General features: G+C 48.7%; 1 protein-coding gene across 1 annotated transcript in view; it reads left to right on the forward strand.

Moving 5' to 3' along the window:
* Window positions 1–21480, forward strand: part of LOC130113078 (platelet-derived growth factor subunit A) — a 33355-nt gene extending 11875 nt beyond the window's left edge. Inside the window, exons 4-6 of the mRNA XM_056280589.1 lie at window positions 3870–4063; window positions 18295–18421; window positions 20609–21480. Of these exons, the coding sequence (XP_056136564.1) occupies window positions 3870–4063; window positions 18295–18421; window positions 20609–20619 (332 nt within the window). The 3' untranslated portion in view covers window positions 20620–21480. The remainder of the gene's footprint in view (window positions 1–3869; window positions 4064–18294; window positions 18422–20608) is intronic.
* The last annotated feature ends 603 nt before the right edge of the window (window positions 21481–22083 follow it).

Genomic DNA, 22083 nt, shown 5'->3' on the forward strand with positions numbered 1-22083 from the left:
GTTTAGACACACCATGTCCCTGTCTGTCCCGTCTGACCGTCATGTTAGAGACCAACAACACAGCCCGGTTTAGACACACCGTGTCCCCGTCTGTCCCATCTGACCGTCATGTTAGAGACCAACAACACAGCCCGGTTTAGACACACCGTGTCCCCGTCTGTCCCGTCTGACCGTCACGTTAGAGACCAACAACACAGCCCGGTTTAGACACACCGTGTCCCCGTCTGTCCCATCTGACCGTCACGTTAGAGACCAACAACACAGCCTGGTTTAGACACACCGTGTCCCAGTCTGTCCCGTCTGTCCATCATGTTAGAGACCAACAACACAGCCCGGTTTAGACACACCGTGTCCCAGTCTGTCCCGTCTGTCTGTCACATTAGAGACCAACAACACAGCCCGGTTTAGACACACCATGTCCCCATATGTCCCGTCTGACTGTCACATTAGAGACCAACAACACAGCCCGGTTTAGACACACCATGTCCCCATATGTCCCGTCTGACTGTCACATTAGAGACCAACAACACAGCCCGGTTTAGACACACCGTGTCCCCGTCTGACCCCGTCTGTCCCGTCTGACTGTCACATTAGAGACCAACAACACAGCCCGGTTTAGACACACCGTGTCCCTGTCTGTCCCGTCTGACTGTCACATTAGAGACCAACAACACAGCCCGGTTTAGACACACCGTGTCCCCGTCTGACCCCGTCTGTCCCGTCTGACTGTCACATTAGAGACCAACAACACAGCCTGGTTTAGACACACCGTGTCCCAGTCTGTCCCGTCTGACCGTCACATTAGAGACCAACAACACAGCCCGGTTTAGACACACCGTGTCCCCGTCTGACCCCGTCTGTCCCGTCTGACTGTCACATTAGAGACCAACAACACAGCCTGGTTTAGACACACCGTGTCCCAGTCTGTCCCGTCTGACCGTCACATTAGAGACCAACAACACAGCCCGGTTTAGACACACCGTGTCCCCGTCTGACCCCGTCTGTCCCGTCTGACTGTCACATTAGAGACCAACAACACAGCCTGGTTTAGACACACCGTGTCCCAGTCTGTCCCGTCTGACCGTCACATTAGAGACCAACAACACAGCCCGGTTTAGACACACCGTGTCCCCGTCTGTCCCGTCTGACCGTCACGTTAGAGACCAACAACACAGCCCGGTTTAGACACACCGTGTCCCCGTCTGTCCCGTCTGACCGTCACGTTAGAGACCAACAACACAGCCCGGTTTAGACACACCGTGTCCCAGTCTGTCCCGTCTGACCGTCACATTAGAGACCAACAACACAGCCCGGTTTAGACACACCGTGTCCCCGTCTGACCCGTCTGACCGTCATGTTAGAGACCAACAACACAGCCCGGTTTAGACACACCGTGTCCCAGTCTGTCCCGTCTGACTGTCACATTAGAGACCAACAACACAGCCCGGTTTAGACACACCGTGTCCCAGTCTGTCCCGTCTGACCGTCACATTAGAGACCAACAACACAGCCCGGTTTAGACACACCGTGTCCCTGTCTGTCCCGTCTGACCGTCACGTTAGAGACCAACAACACAGCCCGGTTTAGACACACCGTGTCCCCGTCTGTCCCGTCTGTCCCGTCTGTCCCTGTCTGTCCCGTCTTACCGTCATGTTAGAGACCAACAACACAGCCCGGTTTAGACACACCGTGTCCCCGTCTGTCCCGTCTGACCGTCACGTTAGAGACCAACAACACAGCCCGGTTTAGACACACCGTGTCCCTGTCTGTCCCATCTGACCATCACGTTAGAGACCAACAACACAGCCCGGTTTAGACACACCGTGTCCCTGTCTGTCCCATCTGACCGTCACGTTAGAGACCAACAACACAGCCCGGTTTAGACACACCGTGTCCCTGTCTGTCCCGTCTGACCGTCACGTTAGAGACCAACAACACAGCCCGGTTTAGACACACCACGTCCCCGTCTGTCCCGTCTGTCCCGTCTGTCCCTGTCTGTCCCGTCTGACCGTCACGTTAGAGACCAACAACACAGCCCGGTTTAGACACACCGTGTCCCTGTCTGTCCCGTCTTACCGTCATGTTAGAGACCAACAACACAGCCCGGTTTAGACACACCGTGTCCCAGTCTGTCCCGTCTGACCGTCACATTAGAGACCAACAACACAGCCTGGTTTAGACACACCGTGTCCCTGTCTGTCCCGTCTGACCATCACGTTAGAGACCAACAACACAGCCCGGTTTAGACACACCGTGTCCCCGTCTGTCCCGTCTGACCGTCACGTTAGAGACCAACAACACAGCCCGGTTTAGACACACCGTGTCCCTGTCTGTCCCGTCTGACCATCACGTTAGAGACCAACAACACAGCCCGGTTTAGACACACCGTGTCCCCGTCTGTCCCATCTGACCGTCACGTTAGAGACCAACAACACAGCCCGGTTTAGACACACCGCGTCCCCGTCTGACACTTCAGAAAACCCAGACAGAATCTGGGGAAAGGCTGGGCGGGGCTACAGGTATCAAACCACGCCCACAGTTGTTTTACCTGTGGGCGAAGCTCAGTCTACTCTGCACAACGCTCGAGTCAGCAGCAGCCATGCAGGGCAGCCAGCGCATAATTCTATAAACTATGTATAAAACTATATATAACTTTAGAAAACCAAACAAAATCTATACAGAAACCACTATCAAATGAGAACTACTCAAAAAAAAATAGAAAATATGTAACTTTGGTCTCTCTCTCTCTCCCTCTCTCTCTCTCTTTCAGTACGTCTCTCGCTCAGATGCTGCTCCCCTCAAAGGGACAGTTTGAATGTTTTCTATTTATAGCAGAAGGTGGGATGGTGTAGGCCAGTGTTTCTCAACCCAGTCCTCAAGGACCCCCTATCCTGCAGATTTTCATTGTCACCCTGCATAGGTAGCCCTGCTTGTACTTACTCGACCAATCATCTCAAAGCACTTAATTATGCAAGGTGTGCAAACTCTGACATTCATTGCTGATTGGTTGAATAACTACAAACAGGTACCTATTCAGGGTTGCAAAGAACATCTGCAGGATAGGGGGTCCTTGAGGACTGGGTTGAGAAACACCGGTGTAGGCGAGGGGTTGTGACTCGTATCACACCACATAGCCAAGCCTGTGACAATCCGTGGTTGTAATAACACAGTTCTAATCAAGGGGCGTCCGGGTAGCGTAGCGGTCTATTCCGTTGCCTGCCAACACGGGGATCGCCGGTTCAAATCCCCGTGTTGCCTCTGGCTTAGTCGGGCGACCCTATAGACACAATTGGCTGTGTCGGCGGGTGGGGAGCCAGATGTAGGTATATGTCCTGGTCGCTGCACTAGCGCCTCTTCTGGTTGGTCAGGGTGCCTGTTCACGGGGGCTCGGGGAATAGAGTGATCCTCCCACGCGCTACGTCCCCCTGGTGAAACTCCTCACTGCCAGGTGAAAAGAAGCGGCTGGCGACTCCACATGTATGGGAGGAGGCATGTGGTAGTCTGCAGCCCTCCCCAGATCGGCAGAGGGGGTGGAGCAGCGACTGGGACGGCTCAGAAGAGTGGGGTAACTGGTCAAGTACAAGTTGGGAGAAAAAGGGGACCCCCCCCCAAAACAAAGTACCCCATTTATAACCACAGAAGCAGCACTTAGCTGATCGTATACAGTGTGCTAAAAGGTCAAGCTAAGCACCGGGGTCAATGTCTCTGAGTTGGGTGCATCCGAGTGCATCAGTGTTCAGTGTGTATAAGTTGCTTTAGTGTTGTGTAGACTTGTATCGAGTCATATTACGCAGAGGCCCATCGATACACAGGAATCAGGTCCGTGTGAAGTATTGCCACAGTACTGATCTCAACCCTTCCGTTCACAGTGGTGGAGGAAGCCTTGCCGGCGGTGTGTAAGGTGCGGACGGTGATCTACGAGATTCCCCGGAGCGAGGTGGACTCCACTTCGGCCAACTTCATCATCTGGCCCCCCTGCGTGGAGGTCAAACGCTGCACTGGCTGCTGCAACACCAGCAACATGTGCTGCCACCCGGCGCTGAAGCGCCACCGCACGGTCAAGGTAGGCGCAACGTGCAGAGAACGGATAAACCACACCGTCCGTTATGTTAATCGGGTTATCCAAGGGACCGGTAGACTGTCCTTCGAGGCTGTCCATGTTCAACCCTGCTGAAGTGTCCTTCTGCATTGCACAGGGGTCAGGGATGGGCAGGGTTTCTGATACTTGCATTTGAAAGCCATAATACAATTTTGTAACTTTCATTTGATTATGTAGGAAATAAACGCCTCGATGGAATTGTATCAAAATACCCCCCCTCCCCCTTTTTTCTGCCCAATCATACCCGGCCGATTACCCCACTTTTCCGAGCCGTCACGGTCGTCGCACCACCGCTTCTGCCGATCCGGGGAGCAAATATTATTTTCCTACGATGAATCCAGAAAGTTCCCGCCCTCAGGCGCTAGGATTGGCCAGATCTGCCTGTAAGTCAACTTTCCGGATTCATCCTAGGAAAAAAAATATTCGCTTACCGTATGCACACAGTTAAGTTGGCACAGTTAGCTTGGTTGCAAATGTGGCTAAAGGCTAACAGTTGGCTAGCAAAGGTGGCTAGGGGTTAGGGTTAGGGAGACCGATCTGGCCAATTCCAGCGCCTGAGGGTGGGAACTTTCCGGATTTATCCTAGGAAAATAATATTCGCATCCGGGGAGGGCTGCAGACTATGTCTTCCCAGATAGCATCCGGATGTGGGCCACTTCAGGCAATGATGCGGCACTGGTGGTCTTCTTCTGGCCCTGACAAAATGGATGTGAGCCTGAAGTGGCCCACATGTATAATAGCAAATATGGCCCAAATATGCCAAATCACATGTGGGCCTTTGTTGGCAAAGATGCGGTGCTCTGGGCAACATGCGATCTGGATGTGACCCTGAAGTGGCCCGTGTGCTAAATGGTGAATATGGCCCAAATATCACACAACAAATATGGACCACCTTTGGCAAATATGTAGGACATGTGGCATTGCTATGGCCTGGTTCTGGCCCAGATCTGGCAAACAGGAGCGGACCGCCCAAGTGCCATCATTCCATGTGGTTTGTGGGCCAGTGTCAGGTGTGGGACAGATCCGGGCCACAGCAATTTTGCCGCTTCTTTTCACCTGACAGTGAGGAGTTTCACCAGGGGGACGTAGCATGTGGGAGGATTATGGCAGTTCCCCCTCCTCCCTGAACAGGCACCTCGACTGACCAGAGGAGGCGCTAGTGCAGCGACCACGACACATACCCACATTCGGCTTCCCACCAGCAGACACGGCCAATTGTGTCTGTAGGGACGCCCGACCAAACCGGAGGTAACACGGGGATTTGAACCAACGATCCCTGTGTTGGTGGGCAACGGAATAGACTGCTACGCCATCCGGACGCCCCGTTTGTATCAAAGTACTTGATAGTTCTGTATCCTTTGTGTGTTTTTGTGTTTAAAAAAAAAACAAAACTGAAAATACCTTTCCCCACCCATCCCGCAAACACAACCTGTCATTGTGTGCGTTCAGTTCGGAGCTCAGGTTAGGAAGCAGCGCAGCAGTTCAGAAACATCTTCATCTTTATCTTCATCGAGCTTGAGTCAATCCCAAGCGGCGTACTCTGGGCTGCACAGTTCAGAAGAGACTTAACCCAGCGGCTCCAAAACGTAACCAGTCAGGCCTCAAACGATTTGACTTTATTAAACACGCGAAACAGGTGCAACTATGTGGCAAATGATTCGCCGCCACGGTGAAATAATGAACAGGGGGCGTCCGGGTAGCGTAGCGGTCTATTCCGCTGCCTACCAACACGGGGTCGCCGGTTCGAATCCCCCTGTTACCTCCGGCTTGATTGGGCGTCCCTAGACACAACTGGCCGTGTCTGCGGGTGGGAAGCCAGATGTGGGTATGTGTCCTGGTCGCTGCACTAGCGCCTCCTCTGGTCGGTCGGGGTGCCTGTTCGGGGGGGAAATAGTGTGATCCTCCCACGCGCTACATCCCCCTGGCGAAACTCCTCACTGTCAGGTGGAAAGAAGCAGCTGGTGACTCCACATGTATCGGAGGAGGAGGCATGTGGTAGTCTGCAGCCCTCCCCGGATCAGCTCGGAGGAGGGGGGTAATTGGCCGGATACAATTGGGGAGAAAAAGGGGGGGGGGTGAATTGGAAAAGTACTGATAGCATGTATGTGCTCCTGTTTAAATTCACATTTTTGTGAGATGTGTGTTAGAACAGCACGCATGTAATACTTACACATAATACATACATGTACTACATAAACGTAATACTTACATGTAATACATACGTATTACATGTAAGTATTACATACATGTAATACTTACACACACATAATACATACATGTAATACACACACATAATACATACATGTAATACACACACATAATACATACATATAGTACATACACATAATACATACATGTAATACATACACATAATACATACATGTAATACACACACATAATACATACATGTAATACATACACATAATACATACATGTAATACATACACATAATACATACATGTAATACATACACATAATACATACATGTAATACACACACATAATACATACATGTAATACACACACATAATACATACATATAGTACATACACATAATACATACATGTAATACATACACATAATACATACATGTAATACACACACATAATACATACATGTAATACATACACATAATACATACATGTAATACATACACATAATACATACACGTAATACATACATGTAATACATACACGTAATACATACATGTAATACACACACATAATACATACATGTAATACATACACATAATACATACATGTAATACATACACATAATACATACATGTAATACATACACATAATACATACATGTAATACATACACATATACATACACGTAATACATACATGTAATACATACACATAATACATACATGTAATACATACACATAATACATACACGTAATACATACATGTAATACTTACACGTAATACATACATGTAATACATACACGTAATACATACACATAATACTTACATGTAATACATACATGTAAGTATTACATGTATGTATTACATGTATGTATTACATGTATGTAGTACATGTATGTATTACATGTATGTATTACATGTAATACTTTCAAACGTAAGACATTTGGTTCTGCTTGAGGGTCTTTAGCATCTTCTTGCCCCCCCCCCCATAACTTAAAGGGACAGTTCACCCCTTTGATGCACCCCACGCTTTTCTCGCCTGCGTTCCTAATGTGTATGTGGTGTGTATGTTGTGTGTATGTTGTGTGTATGTGGTGTGTATGTTGTGTGTATGTTGTGTGTATGTTGTGTGTGTGCATGTGTGTGACTGTTTGCGTGTGGGTGCGGGATGTGAGTTTCTCTCTGCGTGTGTTTAACATGTGTTCTTTTGTGTGCTGTCCATGTATGGGTTTGTGAACACGTGGGTGTGTGTGTGTGTGTGTGTGTGTGTGTGTGTGTGTGTGTGTGTGTGTGTGTGTGTGTGTGTGTGTGTGTGTGTGTGTGTTCTTGTGTGTGCTTACATGTCTGGCAGCGTGTCAGTCCGGCAACATAATAAGTTGGGCTTTGACCTGCTCCTCCGGATCCGGCATTAGTACTCACTGAACTTCGAGTCTCTGTTGAGTCTGTGGGAGGGTGTGGGGGGGGGAGGAGGGGGGAGGGGGGGAGGATTTCCAGTTTGTGCAGAGCTTTTGAAATAACGTGCGAGTTTGTGCGTGCGTGAATAGTGTTATTCATGCCCGTCTGGTTAATTAGCTTCACCTGTTGTGTCTCTGCTGCTCCAGACGTCTGTTCAGCAGCGGTGTCCACGTTGTCGGGTCGAGTCTGCGCACTGCTCCGCACCAGCGGCGGCTGGCCAGTACGGGGCGCTGGGGCGCCGCCCCCTTCACATGACCATCTACTTAAACACGTTAAATATCATTTAGTTATGAAATAAAAGGGTTGTTCAGTGTGTGAGCGCCTGTCAGCAGCTGTTACATATTGGTTCAAATGGTATTTGGGTGGTCCCTGTCTGAAAAAATACACTTCCGGTCTGAGTACATGTACTTCCTGTCTGAGTACATGTACTTCCTGGGTGAGGGGCGCCGGCCAAACCACACCTTATGTAAGCCCTCAAACTTGTGGCGAGCAGGTGACCCGAGGCTGCTGTCTGATTGGTTTCTTCAGGTTTTCCAGGGGGCGCTGTTCCGTGCTGCCCCACACACCCCCACTTGTATTGGCAGCGAATTGGTATTGTTTTAATGTCTTTTGATCTAATGCGATTGGACAATTCTCGTGGCCGTCAATCATGTTCACACCCACCACCACGCCTCGTCTCGACTGTCAATCATCCACCGTCTACCAACCCTGATAAAATCTATAGGCTACATGGTCCTTCCTAATACCTCTGGGGCTGTGTGGACATTAAAGCAGCAGTCGGGTGTGCTGCACCAAGGTGAATTGCGCCCCCCCCCCAACATTTTTAGCACCAGCCGCCACTGGTACGGAGCACATGTGCAGGGAAAAAGAGAATAAAGCCGTCTCCCACCATGTGCACGCCTCTCCATCAGCCTTTTCACATTAGCAGCAGCAAATGTGGTGGAGATGGTGCTCATTCCCCAAAATAGGAAGGACACCCCAGGAGGAGGAGACGGGAGGAGAGAAATGGGATGGTGGGGTGAGGGGAGGGAAGAGGCCAGACAGCTGATGAAGAGGAGAAAGTGGGAGGGAGGGTTGGTTTGATTCTGTGTGCTTTGGCGCTCTGATACGGGGTCGGAGATAAAAGGCTTCATCCTTTGTCTGCCGGAGAGGAAATCAAAAGTAAAGTCTGGCGCATATCCTGGGATCCAGCGCCCAGAGACCGGCTGATGACCAGCACATGAAACACACACCGAGACACACACACACCAACACACACACACACACCAACACACACACACACACACCAACACACACACACCAACACACACACACACAGACACTCGTTTGTGGGTGTGAGCTTCTGTCTACTGTCTGTCTGTTTGTGCCTGTGTGTGTGTCTTTGTGTTTGTGTGTGTGTGTGTGTGTGGCCCCCGTTATTGATGATGAGAATGATGATGTGTGTGTGTGTGTTATTTTGCCTATGTGTCTGATAATCAGTTTGGACAGTAGCGTGGTCGGTGGATGGCTTTTGCTGAAGAGCTCTGATTGATCTTGGCTCTCGCTCTCACTCTTCCTAGTCTCTCAGATCCCCTTCACGCTCTCGATCTTCCTAGTCTCTCAGATCCCCTTCATGCTCTCGCTCTTCCTAGTCTCTCAGATCCCCTTCATGCTCTCGCTCTTCCTAGTCTCTCAGATCCCCTTCACGCTCTTGGTCTTCCTAGTTTCTCAGATCCCCTTCACGCTCTCACTCTTCCTAGTCTCTCAGATCCCCTTCACGTTCTCGCTCTTCCTAGTCTCTCAGATCCCCTTCACACTCTCGATCTTCCTAGTCTCTCAGATCCCCTTCACGCTCTCGCTCTTCCTAGTCTCTCAGATCCCCTTCACGCTCTCGATCTTCCTAGTCTCTCAGATCCCCTTCACGCTCTCGCTCTTCCTAGTCTCTCAGATCCCCTTCACGCTCTCGCTCTTCCTAGTCTCTCAGATCCCCTTCACGCTCTCACTCTTCCTAGTCTCTCAGATCCCCTTCATGCTCTCGCTCTTCCTAGTCTCTCCCCTTCACGCTCTCGCTCTTCCTAGTCTCTCAGATCCCCTTCATGCTCTCGCTCTTCCTAGTATCTCGGATCCCCTTCACGCTCTCGGTCTTCCTAGTTTCTCAGATCCCCTTCACGCTCTTGGTCTTCCTAGTTTCTCAGATCCCCTTAACGCTCTCACTCTTCCTAGTCTCTCAGATCCCCTTCATGCTCTCACTCTTCCTAGTCTCTCAGATCCTCTTCACGTTCTCGCTCTTCCTAGTCTCTCAGATCCCCTTCACGCTCTCACTCTTCCTAGTCTCTCAGATCCCCTTCACGCTCTCGCTCTTCCTAGTCTCTCAGATCCCCTTCACGCTCTCGCTCTTCCTAGTCTCTCCGATCCCCTTCATGCTCTCGCTCTTCCTAGTCTCTCAGATCCCCTTCACGCTCTCGCTCTTCCTAGTCTCTCAGATCCCCTTCACGCTCTCTCTCTCCCTGGTTTCTCAGATCCCCTTCACAATCTCGCTCTTCCTAGTCTCTCAGATCCTCTTCACACTCTCACTCTTCCTAGTCTCTCAGATCCTCTTCACGCTCTCGCTCTTCCTAGACTCTCAGATCCCCTTCACGCTCTCACTCTTCCTAGTCTCTCAGATCCCCTTTACGCTCTCGCTCTTCCTAGTCTCTCAGATCCCCTTCACGCTCTCGCTCTTCCTAGTCTCTCGGATCCCCTTTATGCTCTCGCTCTTCCTAGTATCTCGGATCCCCTTCACGCTCTTGGTCTTCCTAGTTTCTCAGATCCCCTTCACGCTCTTGGTCTTCCTAGTCTCTCAGATCCTCTTCACGCTCTCACGCTTCCTAGTCTCTCAGATCCTCTTCACGCTCTGCACCGCTACATCCCATTTTCCAAAGCACACACAGACACACAGGCTCCACTGTTACTGTCACATCTATCTGACAAATGCCCGCCACAACGAGGCACCTAAGCAGATCTACGGGATCAATGTAATGTGATCGTTCAATAGCAGTTCAACCGTAGTTCAGTTCAGTTTAGTTCAGTTCAGTTCAGTTCCATCCAATGCAGTTCAGTTCAATTCACGTAAAACGATGACGTTCAAAATGTCGATTAAATGGAGCAGAGCTCACAGCAGCTGCGAACACTATTGCAGCAAAAACAGCCTAGTCTAGTTTACTTTGGCCTCCATGACACGCTGTCTGAAGAGATCTCCTGTGAAAAATAACAAGTAAATACAGGCTGTGTATCACAGAAGGCTGATTCAGTTCATCTGGACACAACGTTTATTGACAGATACGTTTCATCACTCAACTAAGAGACCTCTTCAGTCTCAACTGACTGCAGGTATCCCCACCCTTATAAACAATACAGAGGCTTAACGACCGAAACCAATGACCAGGTCAAGTGCAAATATGGACGTGACCATTAACTAGAGCTTCAATGGCCATGTGTACTATTCATAGAGGATTGGGGATTGTTACAATCACAGATGTTACAATCACCGATGTTACATGAACATCACTCTGTGGCCAATTCAGAATGGCATCTTGTACTACTGTGGCTTCCAAGTCTTGGCCCTCCAGATCTTCTGGGCTCCATCCTACATCACCGCCGAGGCCCACAGGGCCATGCTGGAGGCCTGGCGTACACGACTGCAGGGTCTCCTGGTAGAGAAGCATTTCCTTCATGCCCTCTTACTTCTTTGACGGGGAGAACAGCTTCCAGCTGAAACCAGCGGTCCAGGAAGAACATGCCGTCAATGAGTTTAGCCTGGCTCTCCCACCCAACAACCAGACGAAAGCTGGTGTGTGAAGTATTTTACAATAAAGGGGGGGGGGTTGGCTAAGAGTACATCTGTCACCATCTTTCAATGCTATGATTGCAACTATTCCCCAATCCTCTGTGAATAGTACACATGACCATTGAAACTCTAGTTAATGGGTACACCCGTAGGAAAGTGGTCGTCAGTTTCAGTCGTTATACAACTGTATTGTTTATAAGGGTGGGGATACCTGCAGTCAGCTGTGACTGAAGAGGTCAGTTAGATGAGTGATGAAACGTATCTGTCAATAAACGTTGTATCCAGATGAACTTTTCTGTCCTGGGTAAGACGCTAAACTGCAACCGCAGGCTGTAGAGGGGTAGCACCTTACCTCAGCAAGGGCCCTTTGGCCAAGGACGACGTCCCTACTGATAGATCTGGTCCTCCTGTAAGCCTGTATGGTACTTCCCATGGTGCCAAGTCCAGCCAACACATTGCGATAGGAGAAGGGATCTCTGATTTCAAATCCACCTGCTACCTTGTGGGTTGATGCCTCTTTAGACAAAGGCTAGGAGTTGGTAACTCTGAATTCAAATCCCTGGGAACAGTCTACCCAGCTGTCAGGCCCCGGAAAGGGTAAACCATGGCGGCTCCACTCAGTCAACTCGGCAGCGGTTCCGGCAACAAGCAGCTCTGTTTGTCAACTCGGCAGCAGTTCTGGCAAAAAGCAACAGGATTCTTCTGTGGCCGTCTCAGCTACGCTGTGCCACCGAACAACAGGAAATCTTGCCAAGGGGACACTATAGAGCACCGAATAGTGTCGTCATCTAGGGTGCAGCCTCACATTTGAATATGGAGATAGTGAATCATAGATTTGATGTACGTGCTATCTTTGTATTAACTTGTGTTTTACTCATTTCGGGTGAAGGCGTGTATGCAGATGAACTGATTCAACCTTTTTTTTTAATTTTCTTACCTGGGTTATTGAGCATACATCAAGACATACAGGCTGTGTAGTGTTATCACATGCATTTTTTATCAAATCCCTCCTCCTCCCTACATATTGGTCAGGTTCGCTTTGTCTGAACAAACAAATGAAATCCAATCACATTGTGGACAAAATGCAGGTGACAAGAAGGCATGTAATTACCAGGTGGAAACGCAAGGGGTTCCTCCGTTGGGTGTCTGGGCTCAGCCTTAGAGATAGGGTGAGGAGCACAGACATCCGGAGGGAGCTCGGAGCAGAGCCGCTGCTCCTTCGCATTGAAAGGAGCCAGTTGAGGTGTTTCAGGCATCTGATAAGGATGCCTCCTGGGCGCCTTCCTTTGGAGGTTTTTTGGGCAAGGCCAACTGGGGGGAGACTGTGGGGTAGACCCAGAACTCGCTGCGGGGACTACATGTCCATCTGGCCTGGGAACGCCTTGGTGACCTTCTTAACTTGCTACCGCCACGACCCGATTCCGGAGAAGTGGCTGAAGATGAATGAATGAATGAATGAATGAAACGCAAGGGGCACAATCATGTTGTTCACTGTGCTGGTAACAAATCCGCCAAGAGATCACATTTTAGCCCTAGGCGTAAACGGGGCCATGTGGGCACCATGACTTTATAATCTCTACAGTATCTCAGCCATGAAGGATTTCTTTCCCTAAACACTTAACAAGGTTTTTTATAACTTGTGCTGAATGTCATCAGTCAGCGTTTCAGAAACAGCGGCTGACAGAGTCCTTCACACAAAATTATTTTGAAAGGAAAACTGAAAGCAACCCATGTTAAGTCCTGACCCTCATTTATATTCACATGTGGGGAGGGGATGATGCATGTTCTACAAAGTGTTTGACTATGCAGAAACTGTATTTCCTGGAAGGAGTATTCGAATTTGCTGTACAGTTCAGGTCTTAACGTCAACACCCCTCGCCTCGTACTTTCTGTAATCTCACCAGAGGACCTCAGCATCCTGCTTCACTGACTCTGTAATCTCACTAGAGGACCTCAGCATCCTGCTTCTCTGACTCTGTAATCTCACTAGATGACCTCAGCATCCTGCTTCTCTGACTCAGTAATCTCACTAGAGGACCTCAACATCCTGCTTCTCTGACTCTGTAATCTCACCAGAGGACCACAGCATCCTGCTTCTCTGACTCTGTAATCTCACCAGAGGACCACAGCATCCTGCTTCTCTGACTCTGTAATCTCACCAGAGGACCACAGCATCCTGCTTCTCTGACTCTGCAATCTCACTAGAGGACCTCAGCATCCTGCTTCTCTGACTCTGTAATCTCACCAGAGGACCACAGCGTCCTGCTTCTCTGACTATGTAATCTCACTAGAGGACCTCAACATCCTGCTTCTCTGACTCTGTAATCTCACCAGAGGACCACAGCGTCCTGCTTCTCTGACTCTGTAATCTCACTAGAGGACCTCAGCATCCTGCTTCTCCGACTCTGTAATCTCACTAGAGGACCTCAGCATCCTGCTTCTCTGACTCTGTAATCTCACCAGAGGACCACAGCATCCTGCTTCTCGGACTCAATAATCTCACAAGAGGACCTCAGCATCCTGCTTCTCTGACTCTGTAATCTCACTAGAGGACCTCAGCGTCCTGCTTCTCTGACTCTGTAATCTCACCAGAGGACCACAGCATCCTGCTTCTCTGACTCTGTAATCTCACTAGAGGACCTCAACATCCTGCTTCTCTGACTCTGTAATCTCACTAGAGGACCTCAACATCCTGCTTCTCTGACTCTGTAATCTCACTAGAGGACCTCAACATCCTGCTTCTCTGACTCTGTAATCTCACTTGAGGACCACAGCATCCTGCTTCTCTGACTCTGTAATCTCACTAGAGGACCACAGCAACCTGCTTCTCTGACTCTGTTCACGCTTGAATTGAAGGAGCGTATGCGATCATACCTGCTGTGGCTCCCTCTCTCCACGACAAGTGTTTGTGTGTGTGTGTGTGTGTGTGTGTGTGTGTGTGTGTTTGTGTGTGTGTGTGTGTGCGCATTTGTGTATGTGATGTTTGTGTGTGCATTTTTATTGTGTGCTTGTTTGTGTAAATGTGCTTTGTGTATCTGTGTGTATCTGTGTGAGTGTGAACATTTGTGCATGTGCATATGGTTGTGTGCATAACTGTTTGGTGTGTGGGTTAATCTTTACCTGTGTGTGTGTGTGTGTGTGTGTGTGTGTGTGAGAAAGAGAATAACTGGCAGAGAGAATGGACATACTACATCTTAATACAAAATGGGAAGACTTGTACCCAGAAACTCTAAACTTCTCACCTTGTTGTGCTCATGGAGCGGCAGAATAACTTAACATTCACCAACTGGTGCTCAGTATTATCCAGGGGGCCTTACGGTAAAACAAATGCATACATTTTCTATCGTCGGTGGCCTCAGAAAAGATTCCTCCGCCATGTTAACGCCAAGCCATGGATCATTTGCAGCCGCATCCTTTTCTCTCTGTTTTGGCCTTCCATCCACAATAAGTCAGCTGTTTCCGCCAGCAAAAACTGAGCTTGTTGAAAAAGTGGATGAATTTTTAAACACTTGTCTCACATTGTAGTGTGGATGGTGAAGACGGAGCGTTTTGTAAACGGTGGTGTATGACTGTCATGTGATGGGTGTAGGACATGTCCACGCCCAATAGAAGAGACTTCAGCATTAAAAAAATTTTTTATTATAGAACACAAAAATAGAATATGAGGTGTTTTTCCATTTGAGATAAAAGAAAAAAGGAAAGAAAAAATATAAAAACTATACTTACATAAACACATTTAAACAAAAGAAGGATGTTTTGGGGAAATATACAATTTCTACTTCTCCCAAATTTCCTCAAATTTAGTTTCCTGGAGCCTCATTGAGAAGGTAATTCTTTACTACTACTACTACTACTGCAACTACTACTACTACTACTTCCGGCTGCTCCCGTTAGGGGGCGCCACAGCGGATCATTCATTTCCATCTCTTCCTGTCTTCTGCAACTTCCTCTGTCACACCAGCCACCTGCATGTCCTCCCTCACCACATCCATAAACCTCGTCTTTGGCCTTGCTCGTCTCTTCTTCCCTGGCAGCTCCATATTCAGCATGCTTCTCCCAATATACCCAGCATCTCTCCTCCACACATGTCCAAACCATCTCAATCTTGTCTCTCTTGCTTTGTCTCCAAACGTCCGACTTGAGTTGTCCCTCTAATATACTCGTTCCTAATCCTGTCCTTCTTTGTTACTCCAAATGAAAATATTATCATCTTCAACTCTGCCACCTCCAGCTCCGCCTCCTGTGTTTTCGTCAGTGCCACTGTCTCCAAACCATACGACATAGCTGGTCTCACAACCATCTTGTAAACCTTCCCTTTAACTCTTGTTGGTACCCTTCTGTCGCAAATCACTCCTGACACTCTTCTCCACCCACTCCACCCTGCCTGCACTCTCTTCTTCACCTCTCTCCTGCACTCCCCGTTACTTTGGACAGTTGACCCCAAGTATTTAAACTCATACGCCTTCGTCCCCTCTACTCCTTGCATCCCGACCATTCCACTGTCCTCCCTCTCATTCATGCATAGGTATTCCATCTTGCTCGTACTGACTTTCATTCCTCTTCTCTCCAGTGCATACCTCCACCTCTCCAGGCTCTTCTCAACCTGCACCCTACTCTCGCTACAGATCACAATGTCATCCATGAACATCATCGTCCATGGAGACTCCTGCCTGATCTTGTCCGTCAACCTGTCCATCACTATTGCAAACATGAAAGGGCTCAGAGCCAATCCTTGACATAATCCCACCTCCACCTTGAACCCATCTGTCATTCCAACCGTACACCTCACCATTGTCAGACTTCCTTTATACATATCTTGCACCACTCCTACATACTTCTCTGCAACTCCCGACTTCCTCATACAATACCACACTTCATCTCTTGGCACCCTGTCATATGCTTTCTCTAAATCTACAAAGACACAATGTACCTCCTTCTGGCCTTCTCTATACTTCTTGATCAACATTCTCAACTCAAACATCACATCTGTGGTGGTCTTTCGTGGCATGAAACCATACTGCTGCTCGCTAATCATCACCTCTCCTCTTAACCTAGCTTCTATTAACTCTTTCCCATATTTTCATGCTGTAGCTGATCAACTTTATACCTCTGTAGTTGCTACAGTTCTGCACATTGCCCTTATTCTTGAAAATCGGTACGAGTATTTATCAGTTATTTTAATTGGAAGAGTTTGAAATAAATATAATACCCTAGGCAAGATATTCATTTTTACTGACTCTATTCGTGACTCAAAACTTAATATTGGAATTAGATTCCATTTTTTATGTCCTCCTTTATTTTATGACTTAACAGATTAAAGTTTAAGGCATACAACTTTGTTAATTCTTTTGGGATGATTACTCCTAGAGATCTCATGTGATCCAACTCCCAATTTAGTTAGATTTTAGAGCTTATGATCTAGCTAGGCCTGTAATTGAACTGTAATATTTGAGTATTTGGAATATTCAATTTATAACCTGAGACAGAAGCAAAGTTAACGAAGAGTGACAATAATTTCAAAACTGAGCTCTCTGGATTTGACAAGTCAATTAAAATGTCGGCTGCAAATAAAGAAATTTTATGTTCTTGACCTAACACTTTTACACCAGTAATATTTTTGTCCTGAATGACCCCCTGGGCTAATGCTTCAAAAAATATTGCAAACAGTAATGGATTTGTTGGGCAGCCCTGTCTTGTCCCTCTTTCCAGACTGTTGAAATCGAAATTTCTGTAGTACTCTATATAAATACCCCAAATTGACCCAATCAAGCTTTTCTGGATCAAGGCTCAATAGTACTGCCTGGAGTTTATTTTTAGCTATATATGTTCAGTTACATGTAACATTTGGCGGATGTTGTCTTGAGTCTGGCTTTGCTGAATAAAACATGTCTCATCTAGACTTATTATTTGGGGGAGGATTTTTTTTCCTTTTTTTTTTTGCCAGGATGTGGGTGAAGATCTTATAATCTTGATTCAGAACACTTATTGGACGATAGCTTCCACATTCAAGTTTATCTTTACCCTCCTTTGGTATCAAAGAGATCACAGCTTCTCTCCAAGATGGCGGAGTATACCAGTTTTGAGCACATGGGAATATGTGACCTTCATTGTAGGGATCAACAAATCTTTCATTTCCTTTTATTATTCCGATGGAAAAACATCCGGTCCTGCTGCCTTGTTCGGTTTTGATATTTGAAATTTGATATTGCCTCTTTGATTTCTTGATCTGTAATTTCACTAATTAGAAGCTTGTTTTGTTCATCCCTTATTCAACTAGTTTTATGGGGTCTAAAAAGGTTTCCATCTCCATGACTTCAGCATTTTCAAATTGATTTGACGTTTCGATGTTGACAGAGAACACTTTGAGGCGGTTCAGAAAACGCTAGCGTAGAGAGAAAATCATGTTTTTGCCACGAAAATTTAATTTTCTCATTTGTCAGAATTAGTATGGACACAGCCTCAGTCTTATATTCTAGACACGCTCCAGACACTTCATTGTGTTATTCGAGATAAACCTAAACGTTATTTGTCAATAACAGAGAATGGTGCATTACCCAAAAACCTCTGAGTGTTAGATTGTACTGTCCCATAATCTTTGATTTATTACACTGTCATGGAAGCGTCGCAGGTTAAAGTTACAGATTCGGGGGAGCTCATCGTCTCCGATTACATACAAAGGACATTTGTGGCGTTGGTGTTTCACTGTGCCTCTCAACTCCTGTTTAACTGTATTCTTTTTGTCTTTATTTTGGTCTGTCTGCCCCCCCCCCCCCCCGCTCTCCAGGTGGCTAAGGTGGAGTACGTGCGCCGGCGTCCCAAGCTGAGGGAGGTGGAGGTTACGCTGGAGGAGCACCTGGAGTGCGTGTGCACCAACAAACGCCACATCAGTCAATACCCAGACACAGGCAATGGTAAGAGTATTGCAGTGTGTGTGTGTGTGTGTGTGTGTTGTCAAATATATGCTTTGGCAATATTTGCAAAAATGTTGTATTGCTTGCCAATAAGTTTGAATTTGAATTTGAGAGAGCGGCAGGTAAACATTAGTGTGTTTGTGTGTGGTACTTTAGACAACCCTGCCTCTCTGCTCCGAGCAAGTCCGAGTGTGATGAAGTAGATGTTATGTACATGATAAATGATCTATGTGTATAAATGGTAAAGCGGAGATGTGCCGAGTCTATCTTTTACACGTGTGCTTTATGTGCACGTGAATCTCCCTACCCCTACGCGTGCATGCACATTTGCGTGAATGGGTTAGCGCCGCTTTATTTTCTATGTAAATGAAGCTAAATTGCGCGTCGTCCGTGCGAATGTGTTTCACGTCACACTGCTAGGAGCAGAAAACAGACAGCTCATATGTTGTTCCCACTCTCCTCACATTAGCCATCCCTGAGGGCAGCCATGCACTCCTCCTCTCCTCCTCCACCCTTCGACCTCATAGCGCACCACAACAGCCAAGAGTGTTCGTAATGTAGTGAATTCAGGGGGCGGCCGGGACGCGAACCCGGCTCGCCCGCACCACGGGTGACTACGTTAACCGGTCGACTAAAGGATCCAACCTGTTAGCCAAAGGCTAGCGAGTCTGGTCATCTGTGGTCATGACACTACCCTCCTCCTTTGGGAAGCATGTTTCTACGCTTCAGCATACCGGCTCCCTCACGCCTCTGGGCGCACGCGCTTCCGATGGCCTCACGGTCTCACCATCCCACTTCTGACACCGGTGTAGCGAATTCAGCGAGGTCAGCCGAGATTCCGCCGCAGCCGGGATGCGAACCCGGGTCGGAGCCTTTAGTCGACCGGTTAACGTAGTCGCCCGTGGTGCGGGAGACTCAGGTTTGTGCACCGGCTGCGGCGGAAACCCGGCTGCCCCCCTGAATTCCCTACAGTTTTGTCAGAAGTGGGATGGTGAGACCGTGAGGCCATCGGAAGCTCGTGCGCCCAGAGGCGTGAGGGAGGTTGTATGCGCGCTTCCCGAAGGAGGGGGGGTAGTGTAACGAGCATGAATGAGTAGACTCACTAGCCCTTGGCTAAAGGATCGGACCCTTTAGTTGACTGGTTAACGTAGTCACCCATGGTGCGGAAGACCCGGGTTCGTGTCCCGGCTGCCCCCTGAATTCGCAAGCGACACCATGTGCCTGAGCATTTAAATGCACAACGTGTCACAGGAATGTGAGCCGATGGTGAAGGAGCCAAGGCCGGGAACCCACACTAGCAGACTTTTAGGGCCACATCTATGTAAACCTATCTACCCAAACAAACACAAATGTGTGGTTGGGTGGAAAAGTCTACTTGTTGTATCTCAGAATAAACATTTCGAGACCCAAAAGAAGGTGAAATCCTTTTGCTCGCTTGTCATATTGGGCGTTGCATGGTGACCCGCCCTGTTTGGTGCAGACCGATGCAGGCTCTCCCACGACCTTGAGGATCCGCCGTCACGGCCAAATCAGGGCTGTAATCAGCTTTCAGGGTCGCCGAGTGGGTCCTCGGCTCTAAGGTTGCTGGTTCAGTCGACGCCATCGCTCATTGCTAGTGCGTACCCACATTGGTTGCCGAAGTGCCGCTGAGCAACACGCAGAGAAAACGTCGCTACTCGTTCTGGATGGAAGCCATTCGTAAAATTACGTAGGGGCGACGGTACAGCAGATAAACGGGTAGCGTCCGGCATCCGGGTAGCGTAGCAGTGTATTTCGTTGCCTGCCAACACGGGGTCGCCGGTTCGAATCCCCGTGTTACCTCCGGCTTGGTCGGGCGTCCCTACAAACACAATTGGCTGTATCTGTGGGTGGGAAGCCGGATGTGGGTATGTGTCCTGGTCGCTGCACTAGCGCCTCCTCCGGCCGGTCAGGGCGCCTATACTGGGGGGGGGGTAGCGTGATCCTCCCCACGCGCTACGTCCCCCTGGCGAAACTCCTCACTGTCAGGTGAAAAGAAGCGGCTGGCGACTCCACATGTATCGGAGCCCTCGGCTGCGACCGGGACGGCTCGGAAAGAATGGGGTAATTGACCGGATATAACTGGGGAGGGGGGGGGGAAACAGAGGGGGGCGGGGCAATTTTTTTCACGCGCTGCCTTGTCTCTCACCTTTCTCTCTCTTCCGACAGGTATCAGGTAAGGGGACGCGGAGCAAATGGAGGGAAGGAAGAGAAGAGAACGGAGGGGAGAGAGAATGATAAAGGACAACGAGGGGTAGCGAACACGCCGCGTGCTGCTGCTGCCGCCATGTTTGCCGTGGAGCGTCACCTGACCATTTTCAACTGAACTCTTGTTGCGCGACGGGAGCGCCGCCGCTGCGGCGCGGGAGCTCCGGCGCGGCCGGGGGGCGTCGCTCTGCAGATGACGTAGCCCCTCCGGAGCGGCGCCGTCCCTCGTGTCACCGCAGCAACCTCTGATTATCTTTAGCTGGCATGGAAGAGTGTGTGTCTGACTCGTGTACACCGATGTTCGCTTCTTCTTTGTGTGTGTGTGTGTGTGTGTGTGTGTGTGTGCAAAATAAAGTTTCCAAGGACACTTAAGAGCGAGGAGAGAACTATCGGAGAAGGAGAGGAGGCGCGGAGAGGCGGCCATTTTGTTTTGCTTGAGTCCTCAGAGAGCCTTGTCTCCGGCTGTTGGACGGGTTCTGAGAAAGGCCCCGTGCTGGCAGAGGTGAGGCGGACGGGAGCGTAACGGCGGGCGGCACCGTCGGTGTCTTTCTTCTTCTGTGTTTTCCAGAGTACAAACCGCGGAGCGTTGGGGATTAGAAACCAGTTGGGATTCCTCCAGAGGACAATGAATGGGATTAGGTTTTGTATTTCAAGATTTACTGTCGGAACAGAAACACAACCACACACACACACACACGTATTATATACTCTTATTTTTGTAGCCTCTCATTTATCTATCAATGTCAATTTCTATTTCTGATACGTTATCCACATAACAGATGGACAGAAATCCTCTGTGCATGTTACTGAAACTAATAAACTATTTATATTTACTGCTGTCAGCCAGTGGTCTGGGGCTATTTATACCGCCCTCCACGCAACACACTGAGAGTCAGCAGTTTTCCACGGTTATGTGAAGACACAAAATGATGATCGTGCCATGAACCACAACGAGATAGGAGGCCAAGGTGTGTGTGTGTGCGCGCAGCGCGTGCATGTTCGTGTGTGTGCATGTTTATTGTGTATGTGTGTGTGTGTGTGTGTGGGTGGGTATGGGTATGACTATCATGAATATTTTTGGAACACACCGCTAACTTGTAGCAGAGTGATACCCAGTCCCCAGACGGGCGTGCACACACACACACACACACAATAAACATGCACACACACACACGAACATGCACACACAAATCCCCCACGCACGCACAAACATGTACACACAAACACACGCAAACAGGCACACACAAATCCCCCCACGCATGCACACACACACAAACATGCACACACACACACAAACATGCACACACACAAACATGCACACACACACACAAACATGCACACACAAATCCCCCCCACGCATGCACACACACACAAACATGCACACACACAAACATGCACAAACACACGCAAACACAAACATGCACACACACACACAA

The sequence above is a fragment of the Lampris incognitus genome, chromosome 5, assembly GCF_029633865.1.
Source record: "Lampris incognitus isolate fLamInc1 chromosome 5, fLamInc1.hap2, whole genome shotgun sequence".
In the NCBI taxonomy this organism is placed as follows: Eukaryota; Metazoa; Chordata; class Actinopteri; order Lampriformes; family Lampridae; genus Lampris; species Lampris incognitus.